This window comes from Acipenser ruthenus, chromosome 10 (assembly GCF_902713425.1).
Source record: "Acipenser ruthenus chromosome 10, fAciRut3.2 maternal haplotype, whole genome shotgun sequence".
Classification (NCBI taxonomy): domain Eukaryota; kingdom Metazoa; phylum Chordata; class Actinopteri; order Acipenseriformes; family Acipenseridae; genus Acipenser; species Acipenser ruthenus.
In genome coordinates this window covers 3,966,171-3,992,506 of record NC_081198.1, presented here as the reverse complement: position 1 = coordinate 3,992,506, position 26,336 = coordinate 3,966,171, and the positions used below count along the sequence as shown (strand labels likewise).

General features: G+C 39.7%; 1 protein-coding gene across 2 annotated transcripts in view; it reads right to left on the bottom strand.

Moving 5' to 3' along the window:
• Positions 1-26,336, bottom strand: part of LOC117404311 (cytosolic carboxypeptidase 6-like) — a 184,071-nt gene that overhangs the window by 114,431 nt on the left and 43,304 nt on the right. For both annotated transcript variants that reach the window (XM_059031542.1, XM_059031543.1), the window contains one exon: positions 1,289-1,505. In XM_059031542.1, coding sequence (XP_058887525.1) covers positions 1,289-1,505 — 217 coding nt within the window. The remainder of the gene's footprint in view (positions 1-1,288; positions 1,506-26,336) is intronic.

Here is a 26,336-nt window from a genome sequence, read left to right as displayed (position 1 = left end):
GTTATGATCCATTCTTGAGATGCCAGCACGATACAATTAAGTTTTCTTTTAATGCTGTTCAGAGGATGGAACCAGAGAAGTTAGAATACGCAGATAATATGTAGCATACACCTTTGCTCTCAATAGGCTATCCATTGCAATAATGCTACCAGTTCAATACCAGGGTGCAATATATGTTCCGAAATAACTGTGTTCAGCAAACACTGCAGTCTGCTAATGGTTCTGTTCATTATAATAGCAGTTATTTTTCTAACTTTTCTGAAAAGGTCCTAGACTGCAAAACATAAAAGGATAAATAAATAAATAAAAAAAAACACTACCACAACAGAAGATTTTCACTATTACCCATAAAAAAACACAGAAATCCCAGCAGGGAAATGAGGAGAAGCAATAGATACAAAAAGCACCTGCACTTTTAGACATTAAAAGCACTTCCAGACTCATTCAATCTAATTAAAACACTTCCTAGTACATCTACCATATGTGCAGTAGCAAGCCGTGTATCCTGAAATACATTTTTAAATGATGAATATGTAATTACTAAAGCTGCAGTGCAATACAGTCACGTTTAATGTAGAATTCTACCTTGGTTACTTTATTTTCCATAGTTTACCTATCTGTGCACTGTTGTTTTTCTAGTTTGTTTGCACGCCCTAGTTATTTCAGTCACACAAACCTACTCCATCCTGCAAGCCTTCTTGCCACTCAGAACTAAACAGACATGCTCCTGTTACTTCTTGCAGCTTAAGGAGGTTACTGTATAATAATAATACTAATAATAATAATACTAATAATAATACTAATATTGGTCCTACGAGTTCTGTTGTACTGCAGCTCTGGGTTACAATGGTGTTTTTGTTATGCTGATAACCTTTTACCTATAAAGCTGACTAGAAAGATTAAAACATATATTAAAAGTGCTCTTAAGTAATCATACAGTACATTGTTTATTTCTAGCTTTGTAACATTAACAGTGCTTGTTCTCTTTTCAGAAAATATGACACTTTCATAACAGCTTTGTGAATGGCTCCCTCTCTGTGTTAAATGATCTCTGATTTCCAACACATTTTACAAAGTGGTTAAATGTTTCAGGTCTGTATGTCTGTCCCAGTTTGAGTTTTGAGTTACAGAGCACAAACTACAACAACATTAACTTGTTATGGGCCCACATTAAACCAAATAGCATTGTGGGCTTCAATTATTCCTACTCTGAAAACTCCTCTGCCTGTATCTAATTGCTTTAAAAGCGCAGCACACATGCAATGGAGTTGGATGCTTCTGCACTCACCACACTGAGTCCCAGCAGCTCCCTCTGGAAATAGTCCAGGTTCCTCTTCTCCAGGCTGTGCAGATAGTGCTGGAGGCGTGAGTAGGTGTACGGGTAGCAGTACGCGAACTGGTACGTGTAATCTTCCTTGTCGAAGCAGAAGGCAAAGGACATGACGTAGTTCTTCCGGTAGTCTGGACACCGGTAGTAGTACACGTTTTTTGCTGGAAGCCTTTGCCTGTAAAGAAAACGACCAGGCATTTAAGTGTGTGACTGGGATATGCTGGTTTTGCCAGGTGTGTTTTTAGGTGATAGCTACAGGAGGAGATAACAGTCTTTCAAGACTCCCAAAGTAGACACAATGCTATCTGTAGTTAATGCTTTTGTATGATTAGTGTTTTAAGGTCCTGGATTTTAACAAATTCAAAGTCAGCGGTGCTTCTGCTCCGAGTCTGACAGAATCAGTCATTCTCCTCAGCGACATGCTGCCCTCTCTATGCCGCCAATGGGACCTTTATTATCGCAGGATAACAGGATTTGGAATCCCAATAAAAATTGTGATTCTATGGGTCATACTGGATGCCTTTGCTGTAGGTTTTTACCCCCAACTTCTCTAAAGGAATTAGAGGCTGTTAATCATTGTGAAATGGTCACGTATCCCTCCAGAACAATTTAAATACCATGCAGACTTGTCACTTCAAATCAGTGCTATCCTGGTTGCCCATGGTCAACTTACATCCTTTTGTCAGTATTAGGACACATGTTTCCATCTTTTTTTTATCTCTGTACCATGTATACAAGCCAAAATGTCTGGCTTTTTATTGCCAAACATGTCGCCATCCCTTTAGTAGCACAGTGATAAGATCATGGTCCATTGGTCAGACTTTTTTATATGACTGATTAAACCAATGCACATGGATGTCAGACTAGTCTTTATCACACTTAAGACAAGACTGACAGAAATGCCAAGCAGTTCGAGTACTCTTTTTGTAACATTGATTGACAAACACGACAGTCTTGCAATAAAGTTATGGAAAGCTTGCCCAAAAGGTGTGCCATTAAATAATTCAAAGACGTATTGAATGGAGTTTGAAGTGCTAGACCAGATGTTGAACACGCTATACATTTACACAAATGTCACACAATAATACCAGTCTTAAAGGGTACATCAGCACTACATGAAAGATAAAATAAAACTATCCCACGTTGCTGTTCCAAATGCATTTGGTATAATAATCCGTATGCGCCCAAACATCTGCATAATGCCACACTGCTATGTCCCAAATCACTGTTCTCGAGCATCTCTTCTGAGTCAAAAACATGACTTCCGCATGTAAACTCATATGTGCTCTGAAACGTACCAGCGCATGCCCAATGAAGCGTTGTATAAGCTATATTACCTCTGTGTGGAAACACACAGTAGTCTGTGTGACAAACATGGTCCGTCTAATTTTCTATAAGGAAGGAACTTGTACCTGCTTTCGTTTTGTGTAGTAGACATCTTTCACATTATACATGTTTCCTGCGCATGTTGTATGATGTATTATGATTAATGCTGCATTCATAAAAAAGAAAAAGAAAATGTCTGTGCTGTGTAAGTGGTTGCGGAGAAAAGAAAACCAAGACAGAGTTGTTCTCATTTCCAACTAATGAAGGGACCTACCCACAATTATAGCAGCACTGTGTTATTGCAATATACGTCCCCAAAGTCTTAGATATAGCTGATTCAGAATGTTTGCAGAATGGACACGTATCAAATAAACTAGCAAATGAGATTCGGAAACAATATTTTTCCTTTTGGAATGAGGTCTTTGAGGATGATCCAACCTAAAAAAAAAAAATTTGCTAGTGTATTTGATATATTTCGCAAACATTCCGAATCAGCCGAAGTCATGTTTTTTGGCTCGGAAGAGATGCTCGAGAACAGTGATTTTGGACATAGCAGCGTAGCATTATACAGATGTTTGGGCGCATACAGATTATTATACAATGACCAAATACATTCGAAACAGCAAGGTGGGATAGTTTATGTCTTATCTTTCATGTAGTGCTGATGTACCCTTTAATACCAGTGTTGTAGAAACATACAGTAATTGATCTCACTGCATCTCAAGCGCTGTTGCTTAAACTGGATATTATACTCCCTCTGTTGGTTTGTCCTGTGATTACAAAACATTTCACTACATGTATTCAAGTTCAGACACTTACACTGGTTAGAGTTCACAAATTGTACAACAAAGGGTTTTTTGTTTTTTTTCTGTGATTCATTTTATTAGGATCATGTATTTAAAAAATAAGACCACACTTGCTTTTTTTTTTTTTTCAGGGAAAAAAAAGAGTAAAGCATCAGAAAACGCAATGATGATACACAACATATTGGCTGAAAGCATTCTTATTCTGACATGTATTCTCTTAAACTACATCAGGCTCTGGGAATGGGCAAAACCAGATATGGATAATAGGTATAAAACTTGAAAGAGCATCTCAGACTAATCTGTACCTGTTGAATAAGTGTTTTAATTATGACAGTTTGTACGACATGGATAAGCAACACAAATCAAACAGAGCAAAATAATATGTCACCATGATTCCCTCAAGAATAGTGAATTCCCACACCAAGTGTCAATCTGATAAGCAGTGAGATAATTCACTAGTCTTTCATCTCTGGAGCCCTGGGTTTCTTAACCCTGAGTGAAACACCACACAATTTGGCACAATTCAACACCAATGGAAGTCCAGGACTATACTAATGTCGAGAGTTACTCTAAAAAAAAAAAATCATGCCGTCTGGTGTTTGCTGTATTCTTCTAAAGATTAGCTTTCTGTGAGCCATCATCCCAGGTGTTTACATTCTGAATTGCATGAAAGGTAAAACAAGCAGACAGACAAATGTTTCAGCTGAGTTTTTTGTTAGCTTTAGTTCAAAATTCATGATTGAGTGTTTGATGTAATGGATGAGGCTTAACTATAGAATAATGTAGTCAGTCACCTAGAAATTTCACCAAGTAAAACTGAACTGGAGCGGGCTATGTTGTGTGTTACGCTGTTGTTACAGATACTGACCTGTTGGTGAGATCGGGTGAGGTTAAAATCTTTACAACCACGAGTGCAGACAGGCCTGGCTCTTTTGCATATGGGTTAAGATGCTCGCTTGCAGTGTTCGGGATCACTATCAGTTCAAAGAGGTGGGAAGGAAATGTTTGGTGGTAAATACTGGCACGCACTTGATGATAGCCAGTGCCACTGTCCCTCAGTAAAAGATCAGGAAAGAAACAAAGACAGGGAGGGGAAGTGAGAGATGAGGAAGAGACAAAGAACCAATGAGAAAGAAGAGAGAGATGAGATAGTGGTAAAAAGCCCCCCATTTTTACATGCAGGAATACAATCTGATTGAGATGGTATCTGGGGGGGGGGGGATTGACAGGGTGAAATAGCAACCAGATGAGCTTGTCTGATAAGGAGGAGGCATCACTATGCTTTTTAAATTAACCTCGCTGTCCCAGGCCAGTCCCCATTGCTCTTTTCTCTGTGCCGATGGGCGCTGAAAGGACACCCAAGCGATGGAAAGCCAGATGCTGCGGTTAATCCATTACAAAAAAGAAAATTAAACCCAATTACTTGAGCTTCGCTTTATAGCCAAGCAAAGGAACAGCAATAAAAAAAATGAGAACAGTACCGATTGTTCCCTCTGGTAGAGGACAGAGACGGTTCCTACCTATGCGTGTGTGTCCGTGGAATACTAATTCAGATCACAGGGTATAGGAATGTGAGAACGGGAGTCTAGCCACATGTCTTTTTTTTTTTTTTTTAATACTCTGAAACATAAAAATCTCTTATCAAGTATCTGCAGAACCAGCGAGTCTCAGACTCCAGAGGATATGATTTCCCCAGCTAGCTCCAGCCCGATAATGCATTAAGATGCTAATAAAGTGACAATGCTTTTTCACACTGTTTAATATATAATAAAACCTTTTTTTTCGTGTATTAATTTTTTGGATTCCCCTTTTTTAGATTTTCTGAATCATCCAGCTCAAGGAGTTCGTGTTTCATTTTACTTGAGAAATCTGTTTTAAAAGATGTTTTTTCTCCTGCTTGCTTTAAAGGCGGTTTAGAGCTGTGGGTTTGAGCAGTTGGGAGTGTAGTATCGACAATTCTTGCTCCTGAAGAAGCAGCACTGTTAATGGTTGTAGCTGATGAAATAAATATATACATCTTACATGTTATGTACTACTCTACTTCCATTCCGTATGTCGTTTTCAAAAAAGCATGTTATGGCAAAAATGTATATTTATCTGGCGCCATGCTAGCCTAAAGAAAGCTCTTAGTTTGCATGCCGTACCTTCAAGTAATCTGTTTCATGATCTAGGTTATACGGCACCAGTGTCTTTGTGGTCCAAACATTGTTATAGGGTGCCTGCGGGTCTGCAGTGTAGCCATTCAGATCTGTGTTGTCCCCCTGCACTACTGTCTGGTGGCTTCGCTGTGGATCCGCAGTGGGAAAAATGACGGATTGGCAGGAATAACGTTTCGGAGGACACGTGTTTCAGCCTCCGTTTCCCGAGTTGCCAGTGGGTTGCAGCGGTGAACCGGGATAAAAAAATAAATAATTGGGCATTCCAAATTGGGGAGGAAACCGGGGTAGAAACCATTGGTGACGACTAAATTAAAAAAAAAAAATTGGGCAATCTGTACTGGGCATGCACAGCGCAACCTTTATTGCACATACATCACAGCATTAAGCAATGGACCTAAGACACTTGCGCACCCCATTGCCTGTCAGGCATCAGCAGGAGACACCCAGCAGCTAAAGGTTAATGATATGATGTGACATTATTATTGGGATTTTCTTTTTCTTTTGTATGCGTGCTTGTTTTTTGATTACACTCGTAAGCAGCTTTGTGTTGTGCGGTTTGACCTTGCTGGCTTGCTGAACGTGTCTCTGCTATTGATTTTAATTACCCAACTGAAATTTACTGCTTGCCATCGCAAAGCTGTTTACTGTTATTGGCCAAAGAAAACAGTGTGGCTGCTTCCCCTGAGGAATGGAAAAGAAAAAGGCTGCAGCCCATGGTTTTTAAAGCTCTGCACTTGTTTTAGTTTTGTTTTTTTGTTTGTTTTTTTTTAAGTTGCAAATAACTTATCTTATCTAAATTAGCCTACCTTGTGCATTTGTGATTTTGAAAGAGTGTTAACTATTATACTCTAAAACATTTTTTTAGCATAGGCCTCTAATATTATGTTGCTGTATGTTATCCTCACTTCCTGTGCTGCGGGTCAGACACAAACCCGTAGTCCAGAGTGAGGCTGTGGGGACCATGGGAATGAGGGAGGACTGCAGTGTGTCACAACACTTATTGGAGGGTTGTGTACAGTATGTTTCTAAATACTTCATCATACGATTATGAGGTTTCGTCTGATTTCTTGTCGATTAAAGCAAGGATTCTTAAAAGCTTTCCGTGACAGAATCATTTTCAGGACCCTTCCACATGAGGAAAGGCAGCTGGTACATTATTTTTTTTTATTATCCTTTTTTTGTAAAACAGACAATTTCAAAAGATAATTATTATTATGATAATCTGATACGTTAAAGTATCAGATAACACTGCAGAGGTGTCAGTTGAATACTCTGAAATACAGGACTGTTAATGGTCAGGATACTGAGGGCTACAAAAAAAACAAATAGGAAGACAGGTAAAACAAATACTAGTTCACAAACAAACAAAAATAAACGGACCAGCTGAAGAACAAACGGACAAGCCTCCCAGGTAGTCTCGCAACATGTAATTTACTGTCACAACAAAAAATAACAGGACTACAACTATGTTTGAACAGTGTGCATCACAGTTTTATCAGCATGTTTGCTACAGTGCTGACAGTAAATGAAATAAAGAAAGATCCAATTCAGTACAGTTGCTGTACAGTCCCACTCAAGCTGTCACACTTGTCTCAAAGATACAATCCTTCTGACACAGGCTGTTTGCTTACACACAGCTCTGTTCATCCTTTTTACCCCAGTCCCACTTATATGCATGGAGCCAATCGAGGGGCTATTAACTGTTTACGTTAAACTGGCATACCGGACATATTCATGAGGCATTCACATTTGGTTTATGAATTACATAACAATGAATGGAAATATGTGATACAAACAGGGGATCTTTTCCAGTTGCAGATTGGATTGTAGATTGCAGATGGAACTGGATGAGATTGAGTTTCCATACTGCTTTTATGGTGCAGATGGAAACATGCCACTGGCATGGCACTCACAAATACTACACTATGAAATGAGGGGCCACTCATCCCACCACAAGAGCAAATTCATGATGTTATTTTTGTTTTTGTTCAGCTTACAGTATATTGCCTTGTGTGTCATAGAAGGTTAACATACTGATGTCATGCAGAAATGGTGGCTAAGATTTAGATGAACATACATCAACATCTTGGGTATTATCACATTAGAACTAAGTGCTTCACAGACCACAACCTGCAGGCTCTTAGATCTTAAATCACAGAGTCATTAGACCTGCAATCGCAAACTCGGAGCCCAAGTGTAATGGAAGGAAACTGTGCTGGGTTGTATATTCCATTCCATCTCTTTAATGGGGCCTGTTTGCTTTATGAAATGAAGAGAGCTGTTGCAGGAGATCACAGTCAACACACCAGCAGCTTGGAGGGCTCATGGTCCAGAAGATTTTAGTGGAGATCTGGGGGGGGTTCTGAAAGGAGTATGGTCTGAGGACAAGAGCAAATTCGAAACAGCTTTCCCAGAATTGAATGTTTGCATTGGCAACACAAACTTTTTTTTTTTTATTATTATTATTTTTTTATTTATTAATTTTGCTTGAAGAAGATCTTTGAGATATTAAAGGGTGTCCTTTAGACATCAATGACAACATAACTGGAAAATGAACACAAATATACTACTACTGAGTTTCCAGTTGTCTCAACCTCTAATGTCTCCATAGGAACTGAAACTCTATGCTTGCATGGTGCAAGTGAGTATATAATGGGTACAGTAACTGCTTTCTGCTATAGCACATCGCTAGCTGTGGACTGAAATGTACTATGCTGCTGTAATACTATAAAACTCTGTTACCCCAACCTGACTGTTTTCTGGTGTTCTACTCACTTCCAAAAGGGGAATAAATTCCACCAACTTCATGAGTTACTGGCAACTGAAGGAAGAGTTATAGAGAGGAATGGACGACAACAAATAAGGTGATGAAATTATCTCCAAAGGTAATGTAATTACCATTTATCTCCAGAATTAATATAATTACACATTATCCCGATAAAAAAACTAACTTGAAAACATGCTTACCCCTTCTATTGGTATTATCGGTCAGATTTATTTGGCAAAGTTTGCTGTACTTTCCTTTTACTGCTTGTTTTGAAGCTTTCAAAGTAAACAGCAGTAAGCAGGCAAGGACCACTGTTGTTTCTTCATAGTTTTCAGAGCATTCACAACCTTTTTTTCTTTTAGAAAAAAAGATGAACATTCTTGAATTCTTCACATAAGTCTTAAAAATAAACAAGTCACTTTTGTAATAAAGCCACGTCCATAAATTACTTCAAGAAGCTTGAAATGATTCATTCACTTTCTGCTTTTTTCTAGGCAGAAATTATTTGGCTGGTGGAAGCTGAGAAGTGTTTAATGCATACAGCTTAGGACTTGCTGATGGATTGTGCATTTGTTTTTGGAGACTTTACAAGCAAGTACTCACCTCGATGCAATCAACTGTATTGCTTTTTGGTTACTATTCAGTGATGCTGTATTAAGAGCGAGCTTTTGGTGTCTGTGGCACTTCCACCGATTTAGATAACATGGGAAAGATCACCTGGGCGCAGGTAAACCTAGCCTCCAGGCGCTTTGCAACGTGCATCAGTTATTTTCAAGATTTTCCAATCAAAACATTTGATCAAGATTCCTTTTCATTCATATGCAGAAAAGGAAGACTGCATCCCTAACATTGATCAGGTCAGAGCAAAGAGATGATTGTGGAGACGTGAGGCGGGGAAGCATTTTAGCCTTGCACATGTGTTGGGGCACAATGATTCATCTATGGGCCTCAGTGCATGTATCACCACTAATATGCTTCCCCAAGGCTGGTATAAAGTATTCCTATGTATGTGAGGCAGTCAGGAGCTATGCTGTGCAGAGTCACTTAGGTCATGACAAAAACTCTCAAGGAATCATTTCATGACTCCCAGACAGCCATTGGACCATAAGCCAAACCTACCAACTATACTGGGCACTCAAACACCTTTTAAAATACATGTTCAGCGTTACATCCTAGCACTGTCTGTCTCTCTGGATGTGTGTGTAGAGGATTGCATTACTCTTGCACTAAGCCCCGTGTGTCAGCAAGGAAGCAGGTTTTAGGGGGGTTCTGAATAAACAGATGTGACTGAGGCTTATTGTGACTGATCTCATAATAAACAGACTGCCTCTCACAAACTCTGGTGGCTGCTTTCCAGGACTGAGCTGATTGATTTAACTGTTTCAGGGAATATATTCAGAGTATTTCCAGGAGCTCAGAGTAACCTCCAGCTGAAAGTCACTTCCTTGGTATCCAAGTAAAAGATATCCCCCTTGCAACCACATCAAGAACGTCTCTAGACTATGAACAGAAAACCATGTATCAAAAGGTATAACGTATTAAAACCCAACTGTGCTGTTTCATACACTAAACTGACAACCATGAGCTTTAGAACCTGCATGTGTAGTTGCTTTTGTAGAACAGAAGCTTCTTTCATAGCTCTAACCTCATTTTTTGATAGTATGATTGATTCCCCTTCACTAGTTCCACTTTAAAGGAGTGCTAACCAAGGTTTTCAAATCTAATTTCTCTGCTGTTAAAGCCCTTTGGTTCATTGCTTGTTTATTTAACTGGAATATTTAGACATATCAAACACAACAGCATTGTACTTAAAAAAAAGCTGATTATTTTAAATGATACAATCACCATACACTGCTCACCTATTGGTTTTTTAAATTATATGTTAAGAATTTCGTGTTACTACAAAAAATAACTTTCATAATTGTGAATTTCATAAAAGCTTAGTGGTGGACAGCACTGCATTTAAGGTAAGAGTCACTAAATTAATTTATAAGCTTTCAGTCCTTTGAAAGTACTGGATGCTGCAGGAATAAGTAGCACTGCATTTCCATTTGGAAGCTTCAAGTTCAAAAGCACCCTGAGCCACAGCTAAAATGAACTTGGATCTTCTTGGAAATCCACCTGCTATTTCTCTTACTCACTGGTGGCACAGTATCCTTTACTCTTTTATTTAAATTGTTTGAAATCGGGACAAAATGTGTCAGTAAAAGGATGCAAATGCTGACAACTGTAGAGAAGACAAACATATTAAAAATCAAACAGGTAGAAGGAATGAAAAAAGGAATGACATTTCCTACATATATCCCTGACATTTATGAAAAGCATGTTCACATTTCCCAAGACTGTTGTATTAATACATGTGAAATCAGAATGAAACAGCAGCAGCTTGGTGGTATGTAAAAATAAAAACCAAAAAAAACCCCAAAAAAACAACATTTATTACAATTACAATGCAATTCGCAAGCAAAATTCCCATAGGTTTAGCAGAAAATCCTTACTACCATAAAATACCTCAAATGACCAACATGACCTGACATGCATTCTGTAATATATAAAAGTTGCATTTCCCTGTCAGCTGCATTTACTATGTGTAAGACAGTAGACCATTGATTTTCACCCCAACTTTTAGAGATGGTACAAAATGAAAACACCTTGCAGACTTGTAAAGTCAAATCAGTTTCTGGCTGTCTATGGTGGCCCTACATCATTCACAGTGTTAATGCAGGTGATTTTGATCTATTTTGGTCTGACAGGCAATAGCATTTATTTTATCATTTAAAAGGGTGTATTTGTTTTTTTTTCTATCTGTAAGGATTAATGTTCTGTTGGTGAGTTATGATGTATACAGAAAATGCTCTGCAAACATGCTTTGGAGTACCATAGTGAGGATGTACCACAGTGAGGATGCATCCTAGTGAGGTTGGTCAAGTGGCACACAAGACCCCAAAGGGGTTACATTTGCTATGCACACCCTTCCTCAAACAGAGACACAGCACAGAAAAAGCTTTATATATCTCCACAATCTCCACAGGTCTTACTGTAGTTTACACAGTGATAAACATGGCAAATACACAACATAGCTTTATAATAAATACACATCTGCACAGGTATTATATCTGGACTTCGGTCATTGCCAAGGTTTACTGGCGTGTTTATTTATCTGTGACGAGTCAGAGGGGGTGGTGATGTCTGAGAGGTCTCCCTGTGTGGTTTCACACACTCTGAAGAGCGTGATGGCAGTCCCACTGTGCACTAGGCGCCAGTGTAATTAGTGGAGAGCAGTTGACGATTGTGTTTCAGGCAGCGCGGCGCCACCGCTCCCCATGGGGCACAGGGACAGGTGTTCAGGGCTAATCTGGTCTGTGTGCGTGATGTCAGCTAGCTGGGGAGGAGGGATGTGAGGTGGGGGGCAATTAAGGAGAGTGTGGGAGATGTGATGAATACAGGTACAATGAGTACGGGGAAATGGATTAAAGAGAAAGAGAGGGCGGGAAGGAAGCAGCTGTGGTACTAAGTGGTCGCGGGGGGAGGGGTTGGGGGGGTAAACAGGGTGTGCCATGCTGGCTGTCAAGGGGTTGACCGTGAATATTGCGTGAAACTGAACAGGATGTAGATTTACAACGAAACATATTATGTACTATTGCTGTCTGCTGGATTTTTTTTAACATTATCACGATGGTTTTCACTCACATATACTTGGCCATAAATCACCTAATAAAGATGAACCCGTTCGACCACCTCAACATCAATTGCAGCTTTGTGCTGGGGATCCCATGGGGAGTGCCTCACTGGCCTAACACTGCGGGTTGGGGAGGTAAAAATCAACAGGGGCTGTTTAACCCCACTGCACTACAGGTCAGGTGCTCTGTGAGCTTCAGTGGACACCTGTATGGCTGGCCTTTGTCAAAGTTTAAAGCATTTCAATTAATGCACACATAACAAATAAAAATAATAAAAAAAGTAATAACAAAGAAGACATTTTACAAATGAGAGGATACTAGCATGGGTTCATACTACTTGGCTAATCTCAAAAGTTTGTCTTATAAAAGCCCAAAAATTATATATATATATATATTTTTAGCAGACGCCTTTATCCAAGGCGACTTACAGAGACTAGGGTGTGTGAACTATGCATCAGCTGCAAAGTCACTTACAATTACGTCTCACCCGAAAGACGGAGCACAAGGAGGTTAAGTGACTTGCTCAGGGTCACACAATGAGTCAGTGGCTGAGGTGGGATTTGAACCGGGGACCTCCTGGTTACAAGCCCCTTTCTTTAACAACAGCAACATGGCTAGGTAACCCATCTCATACCATAATCAATCTCTGTGTAAAGAAGTGTACAAGAAACGAGACAATCTACCAGGAGAATAAGGAAATCTGCTATTTAAAAAAGAAAAGTAGACAGTGAAAAAGATAAAGACAGGGAAGGAAAATGGAGGCTAGAGAAAAAGAAACACAGGGGACTTGTAATCCTCCCTATTATCTGTGCTCAAGGTGATCCATCAGGGACTGAGCTTGCCGGCAGAGAAGGGGTGAGCCAGGAGGCAGCAAGAGATCTCTGCCATAAATTAATCGCAGTCCCGACCACTGATTCTCAGCACAGGCTTCTCCTGAGACAGCCTAGCGCCAGCCTGTCGCCAGCCTCCTCTCCCCCAAGGTTCACGCTAGCAGCTTTTAGGGGACCAGCACTCTTAATTACAGACTAGCAGGCACATTAACCTAATGTGGCCTGGGGGGGGGGGGGTGTGTGTGTGTGTTTGTGTAAATGTGGAAAATAGTTGCGTGAGATCAGACGCTATGGAGAGATATTTCAAAAAGGGGGGCTTGTGGTGCAAAGACCTATGCACACCTGTGTACTTCTGGGCATGCCAGTATTCAGCAAGGTTCTAAAACATCATCTCCATCATGTTGTTTGGTAAGAAAGGGTATCTGGTTTATCTGTTCAGTGTTCAGTCTGGGAAGTGTCCAAGTTTCTTGGATGAGGGTGGACATCACACTTAACTCTTTGCTAAGAGATCATCAATTTCTTTAATTACTTAGGGCCCAATTCAAATTAACGTTTTAACTGGGAAAATGCATTTGAAATACAACGTTTGTTGATCCGTAAAAATCCTAGCAATCCTAGGAGCTCAATAAAGAGGTACTAATCACCACATGGGTCTGTTTTGAAACATGGTGACTATTGCAAATGAGAACTTCTCAATTATTACCATCATCCCCACTTTATTAACCTGTATCCTTGCAGAAAGGTATGCAAAAGATGCTGGAAATTAACTGCTCCTTCCAGCAGCTAACACCGCATTCACACTACCTAAATAGAGTGTACTGTGCACTGACCAACATCACCACATAGCAAGCTAGGTCTTAGTCAATTAGGCAGCTAATGTTTCTGCTAGTGCCCTCATCATTTTGGATGGATTCTCACCTTGAAAGTAGCCATCGCCAAGTGCAGCAATGTTGGGTGGACTTGATCCGCAGCGATTAAAAAAGTACTGAAAATGTAATTTGATGAAAATTAATCCAAATACAGATCACACTTTGATTTTTTTTTATTGTATGTATGTATTCCTTTTATTCAGTATTACTAAAACAGAAACTATAACATTTCAAGGAGGACTCTTCACCTATTCCCAGAAGCAAGAAAAAAAATCTGACGAGCCAAGTTGTATTAGTTTAATGCTTCAGAGTATTGACTCTTAACGAAGTAGATCCATGAGGATGGGATGTAGACAAATGGAAACATGGGAATTAAACAGTTAAACACAGGAAACTGATTTCAAATGTGTGTTAAGGTTATATATTCCCCTTTGTCTTGCTTTGGTATGAGCCCAGCAAAGTCTATGCTTTAGTTTAATGAATAAACCTGGGTAACAGAATCAGTGCTTCATGTGGGCTGTTTATTTTCAACAGACCACAAATAATTGTTTTTAACATTTACTGTATGTAGTGTGCTGTATATTCTAGTATGTCATTCAAGTACTGTAAATAAGTAGACTAATGTTTTGTCTACACAGCTCAACACATTGGTGATAGTGTTAGCTGAAACAACCCACTTGACTGAATAAATTGGTATGCAGACAGCATTCCTGACATGTATTTTGTAATATATAAAAGATGCATCTCCCTGTTGCTAGTTGGTTTCACTCACGCCGGCAGCAGAGCTGACAGACTTCGATAGCGGGCTGATAGTAGGCGCTTGGTTGTCTGGTGTTCACATATCCCAAGACTGCACACATTACCATGCAAGAAACAGACTCATTGAATCAGTGCCGTCCTGGCTGCCCATAGCGAGACGACACCCTTTGACAGTGTTATAGAAAGTGTTTCTAATTTGGTCTATAAATATAGAATAAATGTATGTCTTCTCCATATGGCACCAGCTATCTCCACAGAACACTCAGTGACGCATCACTGACTCCATCCCTTAACATTCCCTGCCTTGTCGCTGAGACTGCCAAATACCGCGCCAAACAGTCTCCAGCACGATGGGGTTGGCATTCGTCATGCAGGGAAAAGGACTGGAGCCAGCTACACACAACTCGTGTATTTGAAGATATTTACACAGGGTAGCTGTTTGAAAGCTCATTTCCAAGATGGTTCTGGCCCTGGAGACTCTTGTGATAAACACACAGTATACTACTGCAATTAATACTGCTGCAACTGCTATTGCTGCTACAGTGCTATTACTAGTAAGAGTACTGCTTCAACTACTGTCATTATTAATATTTATACTACTGTAGATATGAGGTTGAAGTCAAAGTTGGCTGCCTTAATGTTGAAATGCTAATAGGGGCCAGAGATAATCATCCCAATAAACTGTGGAAATTGTGTGTGTCTCCTTCCTTCATTTCCCACCGTACACTACAATATTAATTTGGCTTGTGGGCATTGGAAATCATTTCGGAACAAAAATGACAATATTCGTTATAAGGAGAAACACCTAATTATGGACCCCGACAACCACATTATAACGGGGGAGCACTATATATATATATATATATATGGTATCACACTAAAGAAATTATTCAGTTTTTCCAGTTAGTTACTGTTTCACTTGCTAGTTCATTTCTCCTAAACATTGTCATTAGGGGAAGCAGCTGGTTGGCTACTGACAGGAAAGAAAGCATTAAGGGTCAGTTTCCAGGTGAAATGACCAAGGAAGCATGCCAACAGAGTTTTTTTTTAACCTAGTATGGTGTCAGATATATCTTTTCTTTCTGCAATGAAAATACACATTTGCTAAAATATGAGTTTCAACACAACAGGTTATTTCATTAGCTATAACCACTTTAAAAAGTGTGTTCATTGAGGTATGGTACTGCATACTGGTAAGCAAAGGAAACTCTATACCTTTACTTACCCCAAGAACCAACAGCTGGTTGCTTTATTGTCCCTTTGTTAAATCAGCACACCGAGTAGCTGTTAAAATTACATTGTTATTAACCTGGTTCTTTGTGTCTGCCCGAGTGCTGCCCGACCACATTACCCCTGGCATTTAGCTAGGTAGTGGCAAGCAGGCACATTATTCAGAAATCAGCTGGCTCCTCTGCCCAAAACTGCCCAAAACCTGAGCAGAGTCTCCCGGTGCCCAGGGGAGGGGGGTCATGGGAAGGGTGGCAGTCAGGCACTCGCGCTCGCAAAAACAGCAGATGCTGCTAATTACCTTCTCTGCCGCCACCACAGCCCGGGGAAGACACACCAGGCCACACCACTTAGCGCCGCGGCACAGCCAGCAAAACCAAATCAGAGAAAAAAAGCTGCCTTTCATTTGCATTGAAATGCCCCAATCAATCAGTCATTTACCAGGGGAGAAAAAGAAGCAACATCTCAATCAGGAACAAAGGCAGAACCTTGCTGCAGCTTGCAGACAAAGCTGTGATTTGAGATTTGTGGTTAACTGCTTTTGGGGGGGTACCCCCCCCCCCCCTTCATTACTTAATGCAATTTAAAAAAACATTATTCAACCCACATTTAGAACGCACCAGTAATTAAATGCACATTGCATTAAAAAGGGTGTTTACAACGACTCTGCAAGATTTTAGAATGATATTTCAAATTTTGCAGTCCAGATCTATATGTTATCACTGCACCCAAGTGTTTTCTCTTAGATTACATTAACAGTTTGTGTTTTTAAAATGCTTTAACAAAGATGTGCTAAAATCTGACACATACAGCACTTTTCTTAACTTTGAAACATTACCACACAACACACAGCCTCCCTTTCACAGGAAATATGGATTGGTAAATACAGCTGCAGTTTCTCTGCCCTTTTTTCATGGAAGCCAATGCAGAGACTAGTGGAGGTGGCCCCCTAATCCCTCTTCAGGCTGCTTGCGTCAGAACTGTTTTAGTGTGACCACGTTCCTCAGCTCCAGTGAAACTGCTGACTCCACTGCTGAGCAGAGCCAGCACAATCCTGTATTACATACGGTATAGGTGGAGCAAAGGGCCAGGGAAGGTTCATTTTCTCATTAAGGTCGTACCTACAAACCTTTAAAGCATTTGTAGAATGATATACCAATATGGTATGAAGCCACACACTGGGTAATCCATGGCAGTGTATGAACACACTGGTACTCCACTGCAGCAGCATGGTAGCAGTGCTCTTCTGTATCAGAACACGGTGCTCCAAATCTGTTGTGTTGGCATTGCTGGTAATACAAGGCACTGTAGTACAGTAGACTGAAAATAACATTTCACAATGAGTGTTTTGTGTATTCATTTAAAAGAACTACTGGTGGATGGATAGTTTATCAGATTAAAACAAAAGTCTGCAGGCCAGATTATCGCCCTTTTCCCCTTTCCGCTAAAAAAGACAATCGATCGAGTGGTTGCCACAGTACAAACCCAGTCTTTATTGCAGATTGCACCAGCAGAAATGGATCCATTATGCTACGAAGGTGAAACATTTAACTTGATAGAGCTCCTGCATGTCATTTCGTGGAGGATTTTCCTATGCAAATGAAGCATTTCAAAGGCACGAGCAGGGGATGCACAGTGCTGTGAATCACTGCACCCCTCAGCTAGGAATCGGAGACTGAGAGAGACCTGCTGTATTTCTGTGTTTGCATCGAGACTCCTCATTCATATTCACAAAGATCATCTGCCACAGTGTATTTACATATACATCTGAAAAAATGTAAATGCTTAGCTACCTTTTTTTTAAATGTGTTTTTTATTTACTTCAGCACAATGGTGAAATTAAATCGACTTCATTCTGAAATCTTCTATCTGTGCAATGCAGCGCTCCCTTTCAAGAGACGGTATTTAATTGATTCAGGACACTTACAATTATTTAAAGAAACACCTGCCCCCGAAGGTCTTCAGTTACATTAAGTCTGGACATTCTAACATCCAATAATGTACAGCTTAATTCCTACTAGTTATGTATTTGTGTTAAAAAGACATTTGCTGTTCAGGGCTGTGTTTGGCCCACAAACTATAGTAATGAAAATGACACATCATATTACATGAACTGATACACTGCTACTTTACAGGACTTAAAGGTTAAATGCTTTTTATAGGTTTCTAGTGATACCTTTAAAGTCAGAGGCATCAGATCATTGGCCCTGTCTAATCAAGCATTAAATACTTCCATATAGAGCTATCATTTGCAACCTTAGGTGAATATTAAGCAAAGTTCATACAGCCTCGAAAGAAAAGACTTGCATGATTTCACTTAATTAGCAAGTGCTACGGGAGCTGGAACAACAACGTGACCTTTTTGTGGTCTAGCAACCACCAGCAAATGTTTCCCAAACCGGACTGACCGCCGACGTGTGACATTTAAGAAATGAAGCTGATAAATAAAGCCTGGAATGAAACTGTGTCAGCTGAAATATCAAAGATAAACAATCCGGCACGGCAGTTCCGCGCACCAGTGTGCTGGTGAACAAAAGCTCAACAACAAAACCACCTGGTCCAATCCAGACTGAGCTATTCATTTCAAACGTCAGCTCAGTTTCTAAAGGACCTGGTGAACAGGGCTGTGTGTAGTGCACTTTCATATGCCCCAGTACCATCCTAGATATGGCTGTGAAGACTAATACACATGGCCAAAGCCCCTAATCTCATCAACAACTTTCTTTCACTATGACAATGCAAAAACTTATTTGGGCCAAATCCATTAACCTGAGAAAAATGAGAAAAATATAAATTCTTGCAAAAGCAGGGTGATTGAGGAAGAATATTTATTTTGATTTGATAACATGTCATCCATAATGTATCAAGATCTAATTGGATCCAATTTTGCTCTACAAGGCAAATGAACACAACAAGGTTATTATAAAGAAGAAGAAGAAGAAGAAGAAGAAGAAGAAGAAGAAGAAGAAGAAGAAGAAGAAGAAGAATACATTAGGTCGTGCTCTTTAAGTGAGAACTACGCAAACCATTGATAAAAACAAGCAAAGAGATCACTGCATTACTGTAACTTTCAATATTTCCTGTCAAAGTGAGGTCTTTGAGTTCTCAGATAAGAGTGGTAAACCCTGCTGTGAGCACACGCCCCCACGCACACATTTGTGTATTTTGGATGAGGATACCTGGATGCAATCCATAATTTAAAGAAATAAAGAATGGCGTCTAAGTGACGGATTCCATCAAACTGTTACAGACCAGTACACGCTAATGGACCACTAGAATCCATTACAGCTTTGGAAACACTCTTTCTAGTAGAGGACACAAACATTTATTGTGTCAGTGCTTGTTTAACCCCAGGCTGCCTTCTACACACACACACACACACACACACAGTTCAAGCTGAAGAGACCTTTGTTGCCCAGAGTAATAATATTATCTATAGCAGGAAATGAGACCAATTCCAATGGCTGGAGATATAAACATCAGTACAGGACACCGGCATGCAGCTGCCATCTCCTTTCAGCTTTTTTATATTGTGGTTGGTTTGTTCCTCGTCGCTAATCTTTCATTTCCTCTAAGACCAAAGAACAGGACCCCAACATGTCGCGTGGAATGAATCATTTTGGGTTGTTATTATTTTGAAGGTGGAGAAAGAAAGCAAAAGAAATATAAAGTGGTTGGATACTGAAATGAGAATGACCTGCCAGGAAACTTATATAGTTTAGGGCCATCATGGGTAGTCTGCATGGTGTTTGAATAGTTTTGGAGGGATACGTAACCATTTCTCAGTGATTACCAGCCTCCGATTTCTTCAGGAAAGCAAGGCGTTGAAATGAGCAAGGGAATCTGTTCCCTAGAATTACTTTTTATTACTTTTAAGACAGTTCCTTGTAAAACAATAGTGTGCAATCTCAGATGCGGAAGCACTTACAGGCGCCTACAATCAGACAATCATCAATCACATTGTAACAAATGGCCTTGCAACAGAGGTATTCAAGTTTTATATATTCTATATTCAAAAAGTAAATCCCTAGTTGATTTAACTATGAACAGTATCGAAAAAACAATATGTTAAAAACAAAATATCTGCGATATGGATAACACGGGATGCAACAAAGGTAAAGTAATGTGCTTATTGTAAACACTGCGGGGGGTTCAGTAAAACTTTAAGATAACTAAGTCAAGCAAGACTTTTCCTCATACGGTATATTACAGAATATATCAGGGATTATGTGAAGGAAAGAACGTTTACACAAAAAGCATTTATTTGTTTTACTTTGTACTTAACACTTTGTGCTGATGCTTTGCTGTCCTCTCTTGGGTGACAGTCTTTTAGATCCAGGGTATATGATAGGCCCCATCGTAACTTCATTGTGTGATATTCCTATACCTGAATAAAATTACAAGCATGACTATATGCCTCTTGCACCACCCAGCCCGGCCAAATCCTGTTTGTGAACCAAAACAGTTAAATGAATCAGCTCAGTCCTAGAAAGCAGCCGTCGGAGCTTGAGAGAGGCAGTCTGTTTATTGTGAGATCAGTCACAATAAGCCTCAGTCACATCTATTTATTCAGAACCCCCCTAAAACTTGCTTCCTTGCTGACACCTTGGGCTTAGTGCAAGAGTAATGCAATCTATCCGACATGCAGCCTCTACACACATATTCAGAGAGACAGGCAGCGCTACAGAACTGCGCTGCCAAAATCCCTAATTCAGTCTGGTGCCGATGAAGAAGACAGACATGCTAGAAGTGAATTAGTACACAGCAATCACAGTCTGTATCTATCTGTTCACTGGTTGGTTGTTTTACTGTTGTTGGTAAAACTATAAGAACATGCCAACTATTTTCTTTAAATGGCACATGTGGCCCCCAGACCTCAGGTAGACCATCACTCTTTTAAACCTGCCAGGAACTGGAGTGGAAACCCACTGGCATTGGTATGTCCTATGCAAGATTCAAGTAAACACCTTAAGATATTGTCTAAACACGTTGAGTTCCGTGTTTTTAATAATAAATAATTGTTTTTTAGATGTAAAACATTGCCACTTGCTTTTTACTTGAACATCAAGACTAAAATGAATTAAGGATACAATTGAGCCATCCTGAGTGTGTGACCTACCCAGTCTCTGCAAACAACAAATAAGTGGACTTTGATTGGTCTTTTACTCAACATGGCTGATGACTAAACAGAGACTACTTTTTTCATATACAGAAGTGACTGTTTGCTAAATTACTCACTCAATCCAGCACATAGACCTAGAAACTTTGTCAGCGGTTAAATACAGCCATATATGTTCCCCAGCCATTTGCTGCTCTGATTTCCTTGGCAAGCTTGAAGAAAGTAGACAAAAATCAACCTTTTCACTGGTAGACCTTTATAATATAGCTTCAGGATATCAGGTAATGATTCATGTCACAAAACAAAGACTATTATCCTTGTGAATTTGGTGTTGAATGACAACCACTACAAATACTGTATTTGTTCACATGTTTTCTGATCTAGTAGGGGTGGGGGTGGGGGTGGGGGTGGGGGGGGGGGGGGGGGGATTAATGTAGAATACAGATTGTCACACTAGCTGATGCTGGACAAACAATTCAGAAAAAAAGAGAAAGAATATTTTATTTATGTTTAGGTATACACATATGTAGAGCTCTGTAGAGGCAACAGGGATTCGTGAAATGTCTAAACAACCAGGGTGTCTTGACTGACTGAAACAGCAAATTATACACAAAATTGATTTGAAACAACAAGAGGAATACAGTCTTTAAAATAACTCTTTTAGGTTTCCGATCTGTATGTACTTATTTTCTCTGTTAATCAATACATGAAAAAAATGAATTCATCTTTCACTTCATCGCCCAAACAAGGATCTCTGTCAAGGTGCTTGTACTCTGTACGAGTCCTTCTGCTGCATGAAGAGACACGATAACAAGTTCATCTTAATTGCCTCCATCCCATAGACTTTGGAAGCGTCGGGGGCCAATTCAACCCCCCTTGAACAAGTACATAAAATATTTTTATCACACTGCCGCTCCAGTAACTTTAATAAACCGAACGACCTTGTGGGACCGCGCTGTGAATAAATTAAAGCAGCTTTTCCCTAGCAGCAACGCAGGGGTCCTTATCTCTCCACAACTTAATTACGAGATTTAATTTTAACATTTTTTAAAATGACCCCTCGCCACTTGAAGACAGGCTGCTTTAATTAAACAAATTAATATGGTTCTATCTAAGAGGATCAAAGTACTCATTTGTCATGCTAATGTTTAAGGATGCTGATAGCACAATCAGGGGACTAATACAGTATTTTGTCATCAACATCTCATTAGATCCAATAGACTACTTTTATTTTTGAGAAAACGGAGAGCTTTATTTTCTCTTTAGCTGCAGCCTGAACATGAGTTTTTGTGTGGAATGATAAGACAAGAAGGATAATATTCTCTGTTGTGTTTGATGGAATTGGGAGCTTTATTTTTCTGATAAGAAAACTTCAGTTTGATTGCATAATAACACAACAACCATCACTATCAGGTATTTGGCTAGTCTCAGTCCAGTTCCTAGAAGGTAGAACTGAACAAATCAATTGGCCCAATGAAACAATAATATATACATATCAAGTACAAATAAATTGTCCTTATCTGGTAGCTTGAAGTACTGTTAATATCATGAGATGTTAGGAACACAGTTATATGGAAGTTGGTTTAAAATGGAGATGCAGTTTGTTTACCAGCAGTGCTGGATCAGACATTATCAAGAGTCTGCCTTCATAATCCCAGCTAAAAATGGACCAAGCGTGGTTACTCAACTCCTCTATGCTTTACAATGATACCAACATTATCTGTCTAGGTCACCCCACACATGAAAAAAAAATAGCTAAACGGTAAAAATGGCAAAATGGCATTTTTAGGACAGTAAAGTAGCCCTTCTTTTGCATGCGCAAAATACCCACCGGGACCCCTTTTCCTCCATTAAATGTGGTTTTTGTAAAGTAACATCCATCTTTTGACTGACTCCTAATCTTAGCAGTGCTGTCCAGTACTGACATCCAACTCGGTCCCTCATAGACAGTTTCTCTAAAACAGAGCATTGTGCGACAGAGCATTAATCAGTGTCTGTACAGTATGTTATGTGTGAGGGAGGCAGTATGTGGGAGCATGTTGGTAGTAATACATACACGTGTTAATGCATATGTGTGCATGTATGCCTTTATAAATGTATGGGTATAACATGAGTCCTATTTAGCTTTAATTAACATACATGTTGGTATAAATTTAACTGTTTCAAACTGCCAAATCATAAATATCAAACTTTATTTGATTTAAACAGACTTAAGAAAAACATTCTTTAAATAAATCATTCATGCTTTGTGCATAGGTCCCAATGTGTATATATGGTGAAAATGTATATACCATATACATTTTCGCACATGTGTGTGTATATGTCATAGTATTGTGGGTCTGGGGGTATGCATGTGTATGCATGTTTTTCTGTCGGCAGGAAGCACAGTCCATGGTTTCTATTAATGTAATTTAAGGTAAGGTAATCTAAAACCTTGTCGTTGATGTAGTTTTGTAAAATCGAGTCTGTGTGTGCGCACGTATTTGCTTATGTATGCAAAGTTATTTCTGTGTGTGTAAACGTATTTCCTGGAGTGTAAATGAGTAAGGATACACTTTTGTGCATGACCAGCATGTCTACGTGTGTGACCTAACTGATCTGATAATAAACATACAAAGCCTGCACTGTTAGGATTTTTACACAACCATTTGGCTTTCTGTTTTCACACTGTGCCTGAAAGAAATGCTCTGAATGTCATTTATACACATCTACTTATTTATATTAAAACTGAGGCGATCATATTTTTGCACAATAACATTGAGAAATTCCTGTGAGCAGCCCGGCCAACTATAATGGGGAAAGAGTCAGAAAATACATTATCCCAGCAGGAGCTGAGAGTCCTATTACAGATTACTGCTGTTCGCTAATGTATATTAGCGCTGAAACAATAGGAGGAAGGTTAAAGCGATTCCAGTACGTCAAAGAGAAAAAAAAGCAGGACAGAGCTTCAGATTAGAGACTCATGCTCTGTGCCCAGGAGATTGGCTTGTAAATGATTGGGGTTTAACTACTCACACACCACATGGGGTGGCAAAACCACAGCCTCTAGATTGTGGCACAGAAAAAACAAAACACAAGCAAATCATTTTCTGTCTTTCATTTGAGTTTTAATATTCATTCTAGCGCACAAGATTTATGTCTAAAACTACTTGATAAACATTTCAGATATTCACAAGTCATTATAAAAGTATTTTTTACTTGTATTGCTTTAAGTAGATTCATGTCTTTTGACTCTTAAATTACATTGCGACAACAGGCTTCAAGACGCGAACAAACTAAAACTACCTGGGGAACGTAAATAAACTGGAAGGTTCACGAGGTTTACTTTTTTGATCATGTAGATCTCCCAGAATGCTAAAGTATTAAGGAGTATAGAAAACAGAGAAAGCATTATAACCCTTTGGCAAAAAATATAAAAAAAAGAACTTTGGAATATAAAGCGCACTCTGTGTATAACACACAGTACTGATCAGCCACATATATTACACACTTTACTATATCATGGTATATGTATAGTATTCTACAGCATGAATATACTGTGCACTCTACTTCTTTATTTAACGTGAAACCTATAGATAATACATGGTAAGTATTTCTGGGAAGAGTATTTCACTATCATGTGCTGTGCAGTATCATGTTTTGTGTCAGTAACATGTTATGATAATATGCAGTTGATCCTCACAGTATCTCTCCTTTAAAGACTGTTAAGCCTGATCCCAGCAAGAAGTCAGTGCCTTTTTAGAAACTAGCATGCACACTAAAAGACCCAGCTTACATTGTATCGTCAAGTGGAATGACTAAACTAATGATATCTCAGGCAGGCTGACTGGGTCTAGGCACAAGACTTAGGCTCATGATGGTGCTGTTAACTCTTGAGCTGGATGTTTTTCCCCAAATGAGATCCTCTCAGAGACAAGCAGGTAGTTGTAAGCTGTCAAAAGTGCTTCTGGAAAACTAGCGCCCTCGGGCTAGAGTCCTGGAGTTTCGTTCAGAAAGGCATCCTTCAGTACAGACTCCAGACAGGGAGCGTGCTGGCAGGCAGGCGGGGAATTCACCTTCATTCTAATACCTGCCACAAGATAAGATCGATAGAAGCAATAGAAGGGAAAAAAACTGTTTGGCAAAGGAGAAATGTTATAATGCTGTTTTCTTTACATGTACAATAATACATTGGGAATGTACTGGGACACATACTATGCACTATCCTCAAACAACTTTGGAGAGGGAGGAATTCATTAATACTCAAAAAGGTTTTGGGTCATTGTTGACCATGCCCATTAGACTGCATGGCCAAAAAAATGGAGATAATAGCTACTCAAGTGGAAATAGGTGTGTCTGGTCCAGTGTTGAAGGTTTCTGTAATGTTGGCCATTGTTTCACATCTGTTGCTAGTCACAATACATTTGCAGGCTTGATCCATCTAGAACCACTTGCCACTGAAGCTGTTCTTTCCAGTCGTGGTTTTCTGCCATTCCAGGAAAATTTATGAGTGCCTTGATGGACACGTCTTGATGTAGCGATATAATGTTCAACTCCTAAATAGGGCATTTTTTTGAATATTTACAATAGTATTACTTAAGGGTTTATTTGAGAAGCTACCAACACTTGCCAGAGGCGCATCATAACTTCAAGTGAGCAACAGTACTGCACAGCACAGAATACACTGCATCGATCCAGCATTCACAAAACCCTATTCAAAAAGACTAGCTCCCTATCATCACCACAAACAACACATTTTCAGCAAAAAAGCCATGTCCTTCAGTCAAAACAGGGGACTGAGCCAAGAGTGCTGGAAGCCAGTGGTACAATACCGATGGTGAGTGAGGAATTGCAGGTTCTGCAGCAGGCAATTTGATGCCCACTGCGATTCCGCCTTCTGTGTAGGACGGATCATTAGAGGCATCATTAGGAGCCGGTGTGTGAAGAACGACAGGCCCGCTGTATGCTACTCAAACACACCCCGGGAGCCCCGAGCCAGCATAATGGGTTAATTTGTACCCTCCTGATTGAGAGGTCCTGCTGAATTCAATGGCCCACTGATCGCTTTAATGCAGGCAGTCAGACGCCACGTCCTTCAGCAAAGGCTTCAGCAAGACTGATGTGCAAAGGCAGGGGAGGAAGATCAGGGGGGAATCGCATTCACAACCGGGTTGCATATCTTAAAATTACATCAGTCAGAAACTATAGGTATGACCCTTGCAGTATCCAACTCAAAATCGGTTTAACATGTTTATACGGCTCAGTTTTACACTGAAGTAGATTTTCTTGGTGACTGTTAGCAAATGAGCCTGCATCAAACTACAAAAAATAAATAAAAACATGTACTGTATGTATCTCTGTGCATCGTTTTGTAATCTCAACAACAACAACAACAGACTCAGATTTATTTACCACTTTCAACCCAAGATGCATCACAGAGTAAAATAGCGATGGAGGGTTCTATAGGGTAGGACAAAAACATTAC